The 16,951-nt window shown below is 34.5% G+C and overlaps 1 protein-coding gene across 1 annotated transcript in view; it reads left to right on the forward strand.

Annotated features, from left to right (window-relative positions):
* The window catches only part of LOC123551166 (neural proliferation differentiation and control protein 1-like), a 60,408-nt gene that overhangs the window by 10,757 nt on the left and 32,700 nt on the right, over window positions 1-16,951 (forward strand). Inside the window, exons 2-5 of the mRNA XM_045339900.2 lie at window positions 5,110-5,229; window positions 9,190-9,300; window positions 12,147-12,314; window positions 14,567-14,633. Of these exons, the coding sequence (XP_045195835.2) occupies window positions 5,110-5,229; window positions 9,190-9,300; window positions 12,147-12,314; window positions 14,567-14,633 (466 nt within the window). The remainder of the gene's footprint in view (window positions 1-5,109; window positions 5,230-9,189; window positions 9,301-12,146; window positions 12,315-14,566; window positions 14,634-16,951) is intronic.

The following is a 16,951-nucleotide window of genomic DNA, read 5'->3' on the forward strand; positions in this document are numbered from 1 at the left end:
TTGCTGTCCTCCGACAGCTCTTGTTTTTTTAATAGCTCCTTTTCACTATCTGCACCTCCCCCACACATATCTGGTCGGTCATTATTTCATTTTCTCCCTTCTTTGTTTCATTCCTCTATCTGTCTGTCCTGTCAGTCAAATGGTGGATTCTGTCATAGATTTAAAAAGTTATTAAAAACAAATTTTTTCTTCATAAAACCTAGGACAGAGAATTGCTAGAAAGGAATTGTAAAATATACAAATCATTTTTAGCTCAACTTTTTGAAGAAAAAGTAGAGCTATTGTACTCGCCCCGGCGTCGGCGTCGCCGTTTGTTAAAGTTTTTGATCAAGTCAAATATCTCTGTTACTTTCAAAGCTATTGACTTGAAACTTAAAATAGTTATTTACTATCAAAGTCTACACCAGGAGAAACAATCCCCGTTATTCTGATTGAATTTTGACAGAATTATGCCCATTTTTAACTTAGAATTTTTTGTTAAAATTATTGATAAAGTCAAATATCTCTGTTACTATTAAAGCTTAAATTTGACTTGAAACTCAAAATAGTTATTTACTATCAAAATCTACACTGGGAAACACAATTCACATAGCTCTGATTTGAATTTTTACAGAATTATGTCCCTTTTTAACTTAGAATTTTTGGTTAAAGTTTTTGATAAAGTCAAATATCTCTGTTACTATCAAAGCTTTTAACTTGAAACTTAAAATACTTGTTTACCATCAAAGTCTACACCAAGAGAAACAATCCTCATAACTCTGATTTGAATTTTGACAGAATTATGTCCCTTTTTAACTTAGATTTTTTGGTTAAAATCTTTGATAAAGTCAAATATCTCTGTTACTATTAAAGATTTTGACTTGAAACTCAAAATGGTTATTTACTATCAAAGTCTACACCAGGAGACAAAATTCCCATAACTCTGATTGAATTTTGACAGAGTTATGTCCCTTTTAAACTTGAATTTTTTTTTTACTGGCAAAGCTCTAATTCAGAGCCAAGCACTGAGAAAAGTCGAGAGCGCTGTCTTACGGACAGCTCTTGTTATTTTTCAAATTTATTTTGTGTCTTTATCTGTATTTTTGGTTGTCTGTCTGTCCATCTGACATACACAGTAGATAGGTTATTTTTAACAGTTTTTTTTTTTTTCATGAAACCTGACTTAAAGATGGTAGGTCATTGAAGAATATGCAGTTTATTCAATCTAATTTCAATATAAAAAATGTGGTTATGATACTATGGCAGCAACTATGACAAATGCCCCTTCCAGTCGCAACTTTCATTGCTGGGCAATTATGAGTCTTGTTAAATACAGCATCTTCTTACTGTACATTGTATATGTTAAATAAAACCCATGTATGCTATCAGTTTAGCTAAATCTATGCAAAACAACTTTAATATTCATCCAGGATGTGCAAGTTATTTAAATCAAAGTTTCACACTGTTTCATACAAATATATCCGGGTGTGTAAAATGTTTTTGAAAGATTAAAAAGGCATAGAGAGATATTTCATTTCCATAATACTATACAGAAAGAATTGAATGTAATTTGAAGCATAATTTTTATGCCCCCGAAGGGAGGCATATTAGTTTTCAACTGTCCGTCTGTTAGTTTGTTCGTCACAACGTTAACTTTTTGCATGAAGGCACTTTACTCGGGAACCACTGCACCCAGGACCTTCAAACTACACATGCTGATAGTACTTACTGAGTACACAACCCCTACTGACATTGGGGTCACCAGGTCAAAGGTCAGGGTCACCAGGTCCAAGGTCAGGGTCACCAGGTCAAAGGTCAAGGCACTGCGGGGGGGCATTTGTCACCATTAGTGACAGCTCTTGTTCATGTAATTTCTTTTAAGTGAATTTATAGAGTTTTAACTAAGCTTTAAAATTATAAGTAAAGATGTCTTTAAGTTATAACTATCGGGGCATGTCCGGCATGAATAATGTTGATCTGACAATTATAGGTACACATAGCTGGTATTGTCAGTTTCTAAGCGTTACCTAAGACTTTGATTTTTTTTATCTCAATTAAATATGTTAAAAGTATTGAATATTAAATTAATCTACTTTAACAGTCCTGAACTGACCGCACCAGCACAACATCTGGCATGGAGAGGTGAGAGCATAGCAGGTGTTCTGATATTGACACTATTTGAATTTATTGATTAATAATTTTATATAGAAATAAAACCATTAAAGATATTTAATATTCACTTTTACTTGAATGTAGCACATTTTGAACAAGCTAAAAAAATATTTATTTACTTGTATTAGTTACATTATAAATATCTGTGTAATTGTTTCTGAACTTCAGACAATTATCTGAGTAACTCAATATATTGCAAGAGTCTACTGTATGATTGTCTTGTTATTTAAATCCATTCTGTTTACAATTTGTATTGATGGAAAAATATGGATGAAAATAACTTTAAATTTGCTAGGATGAAATATTATAACACAATATTACTTGATGTCATGCTAAAATTACATTCTTCGATAATGACTGGAAAGAAAAACTGCACACAATTATATACAGTAAAGTAGAGCAAGACAAGAAGTTACAAATTAATGTAAACCTAAGATTAAAAATATATTCTGTCTTATTATGCATGCAACTGACTTAGTTAACTTACATGTTGTATAAATTCTGACTTTCTAGTTACATTCTAATTATTTATTTTATTATATAGTCACAATAGAGGAAAGAACAAGTTTGTAACATTTTCTCCACTGCCCTCGCTTACCCTGACAACATTAGACAGTAAGTTGAGCTGAAAAATAAGCCAGGGCTTAACCACAATACCCAGATTATTGTGTGGGCATTCTCATGAACCATTGTACATGTATGTTGCAGAGGGTTTAACATTTTGTTTATTGTATTAAATCTAAGATTAAATTTAAAGAACTATCATTTCCTGGCCCTATGAGAGCGATGGTTGTAGATTTTAAGTTGGTGCATTACTCACATAATAACTGCAACACTATGAAGGCATTAATTAAGTGTGGAACTTACTTGTGTTGATATTATGATTTGATTTAATAAATTGAACTAAATGAATTGTTTATTACATTAATTTCAGTTTTATGCTTTCGTATGTAATGTTAAAGTGATAGGAAGCGTTGATGTGTAGATGTCACATGATTCAATATTCTGAAATCACTGAATATTCTTTGACGTAATATTAAAGATACTTGGTTGTGCAGTAACTCTGTGATTCCAGCAGGTATGCAGATTTTGATTCCATACCTCGTTTTTATTTCAATGTAAATGAGATGTGGAATCAAAATTTGTAGTCCTGTTTAGCGCCATATAGCCTATTCTGTGTTGGTGCGCCGTAAAACCCAAATAAATAAATAAATAAAAGATTTTTGAAAAAATGAATAAAAATCAATAATATTAATAAAAGAAGACTAGATTTTTTGAAAAGTTGGGCAGTATTAAAGAAAGGTTGTCCACAAATTTTGAATATTATTAATATAGTAATAAAAAATAAATTATTATAATAATTCTTTCATGATGAATATATATATATATATATATATATTACACTGCATCATACAAGTTATGCAGAACCCAGTATTTGGAAGATGGAATGGTACAGGTACTTTGGTGTTTTAGAAAAGATACAGTTGATTCTTTTATAGTTACAAGTACCTAAATTATGACATTTTGTGTTTGTTTTTCCTTTTTAGCTCGACAATACGAAGTATATGGAGAGCTATCCTACTCACCCCGGCATCGGCGTCTTTTTTTCTCCTTATCTCTGTAATTACTTGATGGATTTGCTTTAAACTTAAAACAGTTATTCCTCATTATCACCCACATCATATGGCACAAGGGCCATAACTCTCACACTAATATTTTATGAATTATCCCCCCTTTTTACTTAGAATTTCAGGTTAAAGTTTTGATGCACTTTCACTCTATCTCAGTTATTCCTAAATGGATTTGATTTAAACTGAAAGAAGTTGGTCCACATCATCTCCCACATCATATGACACAAGGCTCATAACTCTGGTACCAATATTTAATGAATTATCCCCCCTTTTTACTTAGAATTTCAGGTTAAAGTTTTGATGCACTTTCGCTATATCTCAGTTATTCATATATGGATTTGATTCAAACTTAAAACAGTTGTTCAAAATCATCACTCACATCATATGATACAAGGGCCATAACTCTTGCACCAATATTTCATGAATTATCCCCCTTTTTACTAAGAATTTCACTCTGTCTCAGTTATTACTAAATGGATTTGATTCAAACTTAAAATATTGTCCCACCTTATCACCCACATCATATGACACAAGGTGCAGAAGTCTGGCACCAATTTTTCATGAATTATGCCCCCTTTTACTTAGAATTTAAGGTTAATTTTGATGCATAATATCACTATATCTCAGTTATTACAAAATGGATTTGATTCAAACTTGAATTAGTTGTTCCACATCATCACCCACATCATGTGACACAACATGTATAACTCTTGCACCAATATTTTATGAATTATGCCCCCTTTTTTGCTTACAATTATACTTATATAGTGTTTTGATACACTTTATCTTTACCTCTCTTATTAATTAATGTTTTTGATACAGACTCAAGCTATTGTGCAATATCTTCATCCACCATTGAAGTCATTAAACACTCCAGTGACAGCTCCAGTTTCCTCAGATGTGCCCAGTTTCACTATCCAGCATCGAAATAGTCGAGCGCGCTGTCTCCTGCAACAGCTCTTGTTTATTGTGGTTGAAATATCAGAAATTTCTGAGATGTTCTTGAGTTTCTCCAACCCATCTAAGAGGCCAGTACTGGTACTTCCCGGGAAAGATAACTTCTGTCTTGTGTATCATTACTTTACACTGGGCACTTTAACGATCCAGGCTGTCTATTTGCAAAGAGCTATGCCAGACATGCCTGTCTCTAAAATATTTTGGACTGTCTGAGTCTCGATCTATCCCTCTGGTCAGATCGCTCTGTACTAGTAGAGGATAATGTTGGAACACCTAGACTGGCTGCATTTGTATGTCATGCACCTTTGAATATGTTTGTCATGAAAAGAGTGCTACATAAATCTTGTATACTATATTTTTTCTATTTCAGTTGCAGCAAAAGAACTAAAGAACTATATGGATTACCTGGATGAACTTAATGAACTTAGTCTATTCAAGAGAATTTTAGCAACACAAAACAAACGACAAAATGAACAGTATCAAGCACCATGTAAGCAAGATGTTTTAGTGTCTACCGTGTGTTTCTGCTGATTTGTTGTTCAATAATGGGTCACAGTTAAAATTAATAGTAAAACACTTAAGTCGTGCACAAATTTTTATAATAATAGTTATCCACTAAAATTTGTCTGATAAATTTGATTGAGTTGCTCATTTTGTGTAGAACTTCAGATCTGTATTTTAAAAGTATAGTTAGAACTTTTATGGCTAAATTATGTGAAATCGTTCTGAATTTTGACGTCTTGGACACTTACTTTAATTTAAGAATGATATCCAGCAAATACACATATATTTACATATGTATGAAATTGCACCTTTTTAGCTCACCTGAGCACAAAGTGCTCATGGTGAGCTTATGATTGTGATCACGCTGTGTCTGTTGTGCCTCCGTCAAGTTGTCCGTCGTCAACATTTGTGTTTAAACGACATCTCCTCCAAAACCAATGAATGGATTTTGATGAAACTTGGCCATGATGTTCCTTGGGTAGTCCTCTACCAAAATTTTTCAAACGGTTCTGCTTGGTTGCCAGAGCTAAAAATAGAAAAAACTTAAAGACATCTCCTCCTAAACAGATGGTCTGATTTTGAAATAATTTTATACAAATGGTCCTTGTACCAAGATTGTTCAAATTATACCGATTCGTTAAAAAACATGGGCGCCAGAGGGCGTGGTCACTTTTCCCTATATGTATATAGTGGAAACTTTAAAAATCTTCTTGTATGAAACTGCTTGCCCAATTTTAGAATAATTTTACACAAATGGTCCTTGAGTGACCCTCTACCAAGATTGTTCAAATTATTTTGATTTGCAAAAAACATGGCCGCCAGAGGGCATGGTCACTTTTCCTTATATGTATATAGTGGAAACTTTAAAAATCTTCTCATGTGAAACTGCTTGCCCGATTTTAGAATAATTTTACACAAGTGGTCCTTGTGTGACCCTCTACCAGAATTGTTCAAATTATTTTGATTCATTAAAAAATATGGCCGCCAGAGGGCGTGGTCACTTTTCCCTATATGTATATAGTGGAAACTTTAAAAATCTTCTTGTGTGAAACTGCCTGCCCGATTTTAGAATAATTTTACACAAATGGTCCTTGTGTGACCCTCTACCAACATTGTTTAAATTACATTTGTATTTTGATTTGTCAAAAAACATGGCCGCCAGAGGGCGTGGTCATTTTTCCCTATATGTATATAGTGGAAAATTTAAACGTCTTCTTGTTTGAAACTGCAAGACCGATTTTAAAATAATTTTATACAAATATTTCTTGTGTGACCCTCTACCAAGATTGTTCAAATTATTCCGATTTGCCTAAAAACATGGCTGCCAGGGGGCGTGGTCACTTTTCTTCTCTGAATCAGTAATAGACAGAGCCTTGATATTTGGCATGTGATATCAGATTTGTAATGTCTACCATAATTATTCAAATTATTGCCCTAGGTTCAAAAGTGTGTGTTACATGTATATAATATAATATAGGCTAACATAGAAGAAACCTAACTCTGTACTTATACAAAGACACTTGAAGCCTTGTACACAGGTGAGCGCTTTAGGGTCAATGACCCTCTTGTTTTATAATGCCGGTTTAATGAATGGTGTTCTGACACATAGTTTGATTGTATGATATATAGATGCTTGATTGCATGCCTTTTATTTGTGAAAAATAAAGATATGTTAGCGATATAAAAAAATTCTTAAAATTCCAGAAGAATTGAAAATGGGACATCTTTTATTTTCTCTGAGGTTCTTTGTTTCTGTCAAGCAAAATAATAATAAAAAAAAAAAAAAGCTTTTTATCTATCTTGAAAATTTGAAATCCACAAATTTGTGTCCTTACAAAATAGCTGTTTTGGTCAAAACCATAAAATTTTATACCAATCATGGAGTTATAAAATTTCACGGTATAGCTTGTGTTAGAAATAACCCAGTTATACAACATTTGTACAGTGCACTCAGTGTAGACGTTTCTGAAATCATGTATACCTGAAGAGTTTTGGAAATACTTGAACAACATTTTATGTCATTCAACTGCTGTTCAAATCAAGGTTTACTGTATGGGAGTTAAAAGTCAAGTATTTTAAGTATCAACATGAATATATAAAATATAATTATGTTTTATTATTTTTTTCTCTCAAAACTTAAGGGCTTATAATGCCGTTGTTTAAAATGTGGCTGTTTTCTCTAATTTTTGTCAAAGGTTTGGATACTGATGAGCAAAGTAGAAAGTTTTATTGAATCTATTGTGTTTTGTTACCTCCCTTAATGAATCAAACTGTAATAGTTCATGTGCAGTATTGAAAGCAGCGCTTTTTATGCCCCCGAAGGGAGGCATATAGTTTTTGAACCGTCTGTCAGTCTGTCAGTCTGTCCGCAATTTTCGTGTCCGGTCCATATCTTTGTCATCGATGGATGGATTTTCAAATAATTTGGCATGAATGTGTACCACAGTAAGACGACGTGTCGCGCGCAAGACCCAGGTCAGTAGCTCAAAGGTCAAGGTCACACTTAGACGTTAAAGGATAGTGCATTGATGGGCGTGTCCGGTCCATATCTTTGTCATCGATGGATGGATTTTCAAATAACTTGGCATGGATGTGTACCACAGTAAGACGACGTGTCGCACGCAAGACCCAGGTCCGTAGCTCAAAGGTCAAGGTCACACTTAGACGTTAAAGGGTAGTGCATTGATGGGGGTGTCCGGTCCATATCTTTGTCATCCATGGATGGATTTTCAAATAACTTGGCATGAATGTGTACCAGAGTAAGACGACGTGTCACGCGCAAGACCCAGGTCTGTAGCTCAGAGGTCAAGGTCACACTTAGACGTTAAAGGATAGTGCATTGATGGGCGTGTCCGGTCCATATCTTTGTCATCGATGGATGGATTTTGAAATAACTTGGCATGAATGTGTACCACAGTAAGACGACGTGTCACGCGCAAGACCCAGGTCTGTAGCTCAAAGGTCAAGGTCACACTTGGATGTTAAAGGATAGTGCATTGATGGGCGTGTCCGGCCCATATCTTTGTCATCGATGTATGGATTTTCAAATAACTTGGCATGAATGTGTACCACAGTAAGACGACGTGTCGCACGCAAGACCCAGGTCCGTAGCTCAAAGGTCAAGGTCACACTTAAACATTAAAGGTCATTTTTCATGATAGTGCATTGATGGGCGTGTCCAGTCCATATCATTGTCATTCATGCATAGATTTTAAAATAACTACGCATGAATGTGTGACACAGTAAGACGACGTGTCGCGCGCAAGACCCAGCTCCGTAGGTCAAAGGTCCTAAACTCTAACATCGGCCATAACTATTCATTCAAAGTGCCATCGGGGGCATGTGTCATCCTATGGAGACAGCTCTTGTTTAACCATATAATTATGCATAATATCTGTTTGGATAGCAGTTTCATTAATTTTGTTTTTAACATAAAATTTAAAGCGTTATGGAACTTTAAGGCATGTTTTATTAATTAGCAATTTCAGTTGTTGCATGACATTCCTTATTAGGCCTAAAAATAAAAATTCTTTGTTTTCAGTAACATGCTCAAAAAAATTAGGGTAGGTAGGTCGGAAATTTTTTTTTTTTTGAATTTTTTTTATTATAAGGGAGACTTTTCGGAAATTATTTTTGTGTCAAAAAATGATTACAAATAAGGGGTTATGCCTTTAGAGCATCAGTAAGTTGATTTCTAACATCACTGGCCATGTTTGAAGCATAAAAAGTGCAGTTTTGCAACTTTTTGTTAAAAAGTTGAAAAAAATATTCTCCAAGGCCATAAAAACATTTAGGATCGGGCCAAAAATTTAGGGTAGGTCGGGATACCGGAAACAAACGCCTTACGGTAGGTTAGGGAATTCATATAGGGTACAAGAATATCTTGCAATATTTGTATAATGATATTTAGGACAATTTTAAGAATATATGGTAATTTACATTTCAGCCCCTCGTGTAGATTATTCTGATAAAGCAGGAGACAGTTATTTAGAGAATAAAGCATTAGAAGGTGGAATAAACTTTGCTGCAGGTGACAATGTACCGGAAACAAACTTAGGTTTGTCTTTACTTTGTTTTAGGCTATTTATACCCTTAGCCTGCTGGCACCAAGTGATTCTGCCTTTGCAACCAGTGCAGACCAAGATCAGCCTGCACATCATGGTCTGCACTGTTAGCTATTCAGTCAGTATTTTTTTGGTTAAAGCACCCCGTTTAACAGTTAATGGTACTGTCGAAATTGAAAGATGGACAAGTTCATTTTAGAAATTTAGCAGGGTAAGGGTTTTAACAGTAACTGTCATATAGAGGGACAATTAATAGAAACAGTGCTCCTGGATTTAATGGCATGACTAACTTGTCCTTTCCAAAAATATGACAACTTCCCCACATGCCAGTCAAGAGTTGGAGAGAAAACGATGATAGATTTATTGTCTTCTGTCAGATTGGCACAGAATTTGTTCACCACATGTTTAGATCAAAGTCATGACCTTTTAGGTGTTAGCCTTGTGCTAGTGCTGCTGAGCAGTCTCTGGACACTGGCGTGTTGAAATTCCGATGGGCGTGTCAGCTGTTAACCTTTACCCTGCTAAGTTTCTATAATGGACTGCCAGGACTGGTCCATCATTCAATTCGGGCAATACCATTTTATTATTTGAAGGTGTGTTCACTGAAAATTTACTGACTGAATAGCGAACAGTGCAGACCATGATAAGCCTGCACGGACCTTGGTCTGCACAGTCCGCAAAGGCAGAATCATTTGCCAGCAGCAGGCTAAAGGTTAAAAGAGTTATATTAGGGTTAAGTAAAAAATATAAGATTTAATTGATACATAAGATATCTTGTTTTCTATTAAAGAAATGAACCCATGTAGAGTTTGATTAAGTTTTTATCTGAAAAATACATCTTGAGATAGTTACGACATTGATAAACTTTAAATATAAAAGAGGAGTTTGTTGATCAGAACTAAAAAATCCACATGCTTATTTTGCAAGTTTTGCAGGCACTGCTTTTATAGAGATGGTTTGTAGGAAGTGTTTTTACCATTGAGAGAAGAGAATATGAAGGTAGCTAATTAGATATAGAAGCAGGAAATGAAACAGAAATTATTAGATTTAGAGGCAATTAAAATGATTTATGAGCCGAGTCTCTTTCACTGTATTTTCCATTGTAAGTGTTCTCGAATGGCAGAGTGCATTTTCTGGTACAGCCATAATACTGTCATTAATTTCTGTTCATGACACCTTTGAAGGACAAATGCAATAGCTGACATTTTCTGTCTAGCTAGCACTTAATTTCTCTTTCCCCCACAACCGCATCACACCTCTGATTGGGATAATCCTGTCCTACACAGGCAGGCATGCAAAGTCCTTATATTCTCACCAGCTAGACAAGTTACTTTCAAAATTCACCTCGAGAGCATCAAGCCCTTTACAATGCAAAGATTCCAGTGAGCCTAGGAGTTGGAAAAAGCAGTTTGTTAATGGATGCATTAATTTTTAACTTAGATTGTGACCTTGTTGATTATAAAGAAACGTATTCTACTGTGTATAAGCCCACCTGCCTAGCTTCACAGAAGAAAACCAGGATACCAACCGTAGTAATCTATAGAAAGAAGATTTTTCTTTATAAAACAATGACAAAAGACAATTGCATCCAGAATAATTTTTTTGTGCACCAACTCTTTTTAAGGTGGGGAGTTGTCAATTATTTACAGTGGACAAGTGAGTATTGTAAGAAATCCTAGAAAACTGTTAGCTGACCAATGTACAAAACTGTTAGCTGACCACTGTACAATACCAAGGGGTTAAAATGGGCTTGTGACCATTATGAAACAGAACATATTAAATTGTTTTAGTGTTTTGGGAAAAAAAGGTCTTAAAGTGGAATGGTCTTAAGGGGTACCTTTAATGTAGGACTGTACTGCTTAGAACTAAAATATTATTGTAAAGTTGTGTGCCATTCAACAAAACAATAAAAAAACAAAGTTTTATCATATTAAATTTAAAATGTATTTGCCATATCAAATTATATATAAATTCGAGTGACAATACAAGTTTCCACTATTTAGTTGCAAAAAATTTACCCCTAACAGCTTGCCAAAAATACTGAAAAGGCAACCTTTATAAGGCTATCACTTAGTAGCATCAATACTAGTTTGAAAAGTTACTATTACCTATATGTGTCACAATATTCTTTCCATGCAATAATATGAATTGATCATTACATTTTAAATCTGAAAGACAAGGGATTCATTTGAACATTGTAAACAGAAATATGTGAAGAATTTTTGTAAGTTATAAATCTACAAAAGTAAGTGGCTGTGGCAGTGTTCCATACTTTTTGTATGTATCAAACCACTGATAACAGACAATACATAAACAACAATTTATTTTATTTGTGTCTGCAACTTTGGCCCTGTTCAGCCATAAGATGAAAATCTTGTCAAGAAAAAAATCTGGCGCTAAATATTTTTACTAATTTTCTAAATTCTCATCTCAAATGGCAGATGCACTGGTAACGGCAACACCAGTTATTGCAACTTTTTTAAGTGCCGTGTTGCGGCTGTAAAAAGTCTCCCCATACTTTGATTCAGTGTTGTTAAATTTTCTGGTCCTTTGGGATCATGGAGTCCATTCAATAGATGTGTAAATAGAGTTCTGCTTAAACCGGTGCTAGAGGGCATGAGAGGTGTTTCACATTTTATTACCTCTCATGAACAGAATCAAACTGTACTGTTGAAAAATGGCGTTAAACCCCCAAAAAACCCAAAAAAACAATCAAACTGAGTCTGCTATTATTCTTTTTTGGTTGCATTCTATGCTTCCAAGGGATCTTTTTACAGATTTTATTATTTTATATGCGTTATTAGTCATTCCACTTCAGTTACAGTGTTTTGTTTTTCAGATGTAGACACAAAAGATTCACAGACTAAAGGTACGACGGGTACATCCAAACCCAGCAGTACTAATAAAGCTGATCCCACTCATGATCCTCCTAGCCCACCTGAGAAATTAACAGCAGAGAAATCTGGCTCTATAGACGCAATCAGCAAGAGAGATTTTGTATTTTTGAGTAAGTACAACATACATAAAGGTGCAAAACATTATCTGTTTTTGGGCTGATGTAGTAAAGCCTTTATATGTAAAGCATTTTGGTCCATGTGACAGTATGAGCTAGCATACACATAAGGACATACAATACTATGTATATGGAAAGACATTTTGGTCCACATGACAGTATGAGCTAGCTTTGATTCAAGTACATACAACATATGGATGGTCACCACTCAAAACACTGAAGCCCGCCCGCTTAGCTCAGTAGGTAAGAGCGTTGGTCTACGGATCGCGGAGTTCGATCCTCGGGCGGGGCGTATGTTCTCCGTGACTATTTGATAAACGACATTGTGTCTGAAATCATTAGTCCTCCACCTCTGATAATTCATGTGGGGAAGTTGGCAGTTACTTGCGGAGAACAGGTTTGTACTGGTACAGAACCCAGGAACACTGGTTAGGTTAACTGCCCGCCGTTACATGACTGAAATACTGTTGAAAAACGGCGTTAAACCCAAAACAAACAAACAAACAAAACACTGAACAAAAAAGGTGGACATTTCAGGAAAAGCCTGTCAAATTTTTCACTAAAATGATATAAAAATTTAAAGTTACAAAAATGTTGGACATTACAGTTTAGTCCCGAATGCACTTGTTCCAGTTTGTATGTAAGATGCCAGAAGGTAAGAAGACTAAAAGATTCTTTCACTGGTTGTAGGTGCAGATGAGAATATCCGGCCTTGAGGAACTGTTTAGGTGGTAACGAGGCTCTGCAGAGTTACCATGTAACAGTTACCCGAGAGCCGGATATTCCCATCTGCCCCTACAGCCAGTGATAGAATCGTTTTCTTGCATACCAAATTCAAGAAATAAAAATAAAATCAATTGATCAACTTCCTTTTTAGAACTATTTCTTATAGCAGTGTATTTAAACAATGCGCAGGAAACCAACGTCAATAAACAGGAAAGACATCATGACGTTTCAAAGACAAAATTAATAACAGTGTTTAAATCTGGTTTTGTTTTATCAGTTGCAGTGTAACATTATGAATTTTTGATAAAAAAATTTTTTAATCGAGAAATATACTATGCGGAACAAAGAGGAACTGTCAAGGTATTGGATTTTTTCCCCGTTTTTTTTTTTAAATAAAAGATAAATTACTACATAAATCTTCTTCATATATGTAGTTTGTAATACATCATTTAAGATGGATTTTTCCAGCACCAAAACTGGGAATCCCCGTCTGGTATGCAAGAAACAGTTCTCAAAAGCTAATAAATCATATATCTCTATGCAAATGACAAAAAAGGCAAACTAGCCTTGTTAGCTGTAAGCAAGGAACAGCTCACATATACAAAGGATGCATATTCTGTTTTCTTTTTGAAGATTTGACAAAAGACATTAAAACGTAATTTCACTCCTCCTTGAATTATCTTGTTATTTGTGAATGTCATAAAGTTTAATTTGTCACAGTTTTAAGTCAGTCAGCTTTTTTAATAGTTCTCTTAGGAGAGAGTGGGATGGGAAAACGTGAAGAAAATTTTGTAAATTGTTTGCTCTAAATCTAAATTTATATGTTATAATTCTTGTAATTGTCACATTATTTTCTGAAGCAATGTTTTCTGTCAATCAAAAATGTAAGAAATATAGTATATAGGGCCTTAAGTTGTTAGATAATTATTTGAAACACTCCTGCTGCTATCCCCATGTGGCTGAATTTGCAGTTAGATGACTTTAACAACACTCCATTCTCAGATTTCTGGTAAACATCAAAGGTTAATGGCATTTTTGTCATAATATAGCCTCCCATTTTTATGTTGACCTTCAACTTGATATTTTGCAAAGAATAGTGCTCACCAGCTGTTGTGTCAGCATATTTTTTCAAGCAAACAGCTTTGAATCATGACAGAAAACACTGTTGGACAATCTATACAGACATAAGAAAGTTACTCACATAGGTAGTGCTATCTGACCATGTTTAACTAATATTTGATACTGTCCAAAGAAAAAAAATTTTGTTAGTTGTAGTCTCTGTGGCAAAGTGGTTAATGTCACTGACTTTGAATCACTTACCCCTCACCTATGTGGGTTAGAAACCTCACTTTGGGTGTAGAATTCTTTATGTGAGAAAGCTAATTCCAGCTTCTTTAAGGAAGGTCGGTGGTTCTACCCGGGTGCCCACCCATGCCTGAAACAATGACCAGGGTGGCACCTTGGGTCTTCCTGGATAAGTCAGCGTATTACCTGAATTGTGTGATTATTTTTATCTACAGCTGTGGTATCTGCCTGCAGTGTGGCTGGTCTGGTCGGGCTTATCATGGCTGGGGTTTGCTGGTACAAGTAAGTATTGTTTTAATGAGATTTTATAGAATAAGGCTATTTTAGTTGCAGTTAAAATGCTTTTCAAAAGCATTAATTCCATTTGGTAGATGATTCAGCATAGAGCTAAGTGGGTATTTAAATGTCCAACTTAGGGTGTTAGTGTGGAGAAAATGCAAGATCTTCTTGAGGAATGAGATGGTACAAGTAAGAATACTGATGGAGTAAGGTACACATAATTATGAGATTCTGAACTCAAAGGTAAAAGCTATAAAATATAGATACTTTTAGATACTTAATGTAATTTTCTATGTAATGCCAATTTTGATGGCATTTGTTGCAGAGATTAATTCATTATTCAGGAATGATGCCTGGGTATAGCGTAACTAAAGGTTGTCTTTAAGAGGATAGTTTTAGGACTGGTCGGCCTGGTGTCAGTATAATATGACTGGGTGGGGTATCAAGTCATATATCCATGGTGTCACTGTTATTTTCTACTGAGGCAGCACAAGGAAGTTGGGTATTGAGCTTGTCATTTATATGACTGAAAAATTGTTGAAAAAAAAAATAGACTCTAAACCCTGAACACGTGAATAAACACTCTTACACACAACTTGAACATGTGAACATACACTCTTACACACAACCTGAACACATGAACATACACTCTTACATACAATTTTGTAATTATATGTAAATATAATCGGATGTTTCTTTGAAATATCAGTTCAGTTCAACTGTGCAATCTTCATTTCATTTTATCATGTGTGACAGATGGTTGCTTTACTTCTGTTGTTGTTTTCCAGACAATGCGATCTAAAGATATCACACAATTATCTGTCATATGTCAAAGCGTGTTGATAGCATTTGAGATTAGCATGACACATACACAAAAAGGTCATTAATTCTTCTTTATAAAACTTCTCACAGTCTGTCAAAGTTGTTTTCAAAGAAATTCTGATTTCTTTAAAAACTTTTGATAAGCATCTTGTGTACATACAATACTGGAAAAAAACTTCTCAGACAAAACTTTACATATATACATTGTTAAGCAAGACTTTAAATTTCAGTCGAGAATTTCAAAATTATTTTTTCCAGTACTGCTAAAGTGCCCAAATTTGGATATTTTGTGCCTCTAAGCCATTTATCAGTGAAATTCATATTCATGGCAATGACATTATTGTTGGGTCAAGCTCTTTCCTTGAGATGACTGGTCAAAACTTTTTTCAAAATGTTTGTCTCAGTTAAATGTAGGTCAAGTTTGAAATTGGGTTATTTGAGCTCATAAACTAGGTCACTAGGTCAAATCAGTGAATATCTTGTTAACACTTTTTATTTTATCATCATAATTCTTTAACTTAATGTTTTATCTCTTAACTGGGTTATTTTTTAGCTCAACTATACAAAGTATATGGAGAACTATCCTACTCTTGTCGGCGTCTTACCACATCCCCACCTTGGTTAAAGTTTTTTTTTACACTTCCCTTTTTTTTCTCCTTAATCTCTGTAATTACCTGATGGATTTGCTTTAAACTTGAAATAGTTAATTCTCATCATCACCCACATCACATGACACAAGGGCCATAACTCTCACACCAATATTTCATGAATTATCCCCCTTTTTATTAAGAATTTCAGGTTAAAGTTTTGATGCATTTTCACTCTATCTCAGTTATTCATAAATGGATTTGAATCAAGTTCCACATCATTTCCCACATCATATGACACAAGGCCCATAACTCTGGTACCAATATTTTATTAATTATCCCCCCTTTTACTTAGAATTTCAGGTTCAAGTTTTGATGCACTTTCACTATATCTCAGTTATTACTAAATGGATTTGATTCAAACTTAAAATGGTTGTTCAACATCATCACTCACATCATATGACACAAGGGCCATAACTCTTGCACCAATATTTCATTAATTATCTCCCCTTTTTACTTAGAATTTCAGGTTAAAGTTTTGATACACTTTCACTCTATCTCATATTTTACTAAATTGATTTGATTCAGACTTAGAATATTGTTCCACCTTATCACCCACATCATATGACACAAGGTGCATAGCTTTGGCACCAATTTTTTATGAATTATGCCCCCTATGACTTAGAATTTAATGTTAGTTTTGATGCATTTTCACTCTATCTCAGTTGTTACGAAATGCATTTGATTTAAACTTGAAGCAGTTGTTCCACATCATCACCCACATCGTATGACACAAGGTGCATACTCTTGCACCAATATTTTATGAATTATGTCCCCCTCCCCCTTTTTGCTTAGAATTATACTTATATAGTGTTTTGATACACTTTATCTTTACCTCTCTTATTACTTAAT

This window comes from Mercenaria mercenaria, chromosome 15, assembly GCF_021730395.1.
Source record: "Mercenaria mercenaria strain notata chromosome 15, MADL_Memer_1, whole genome shotgun sequence".
Lineage (NCBI taxonomy): Eukaryota > Metazoa > Mollusca > Bivalvia > Venerida > Veneridae > Mercenaria > Mercenaria mercenaria.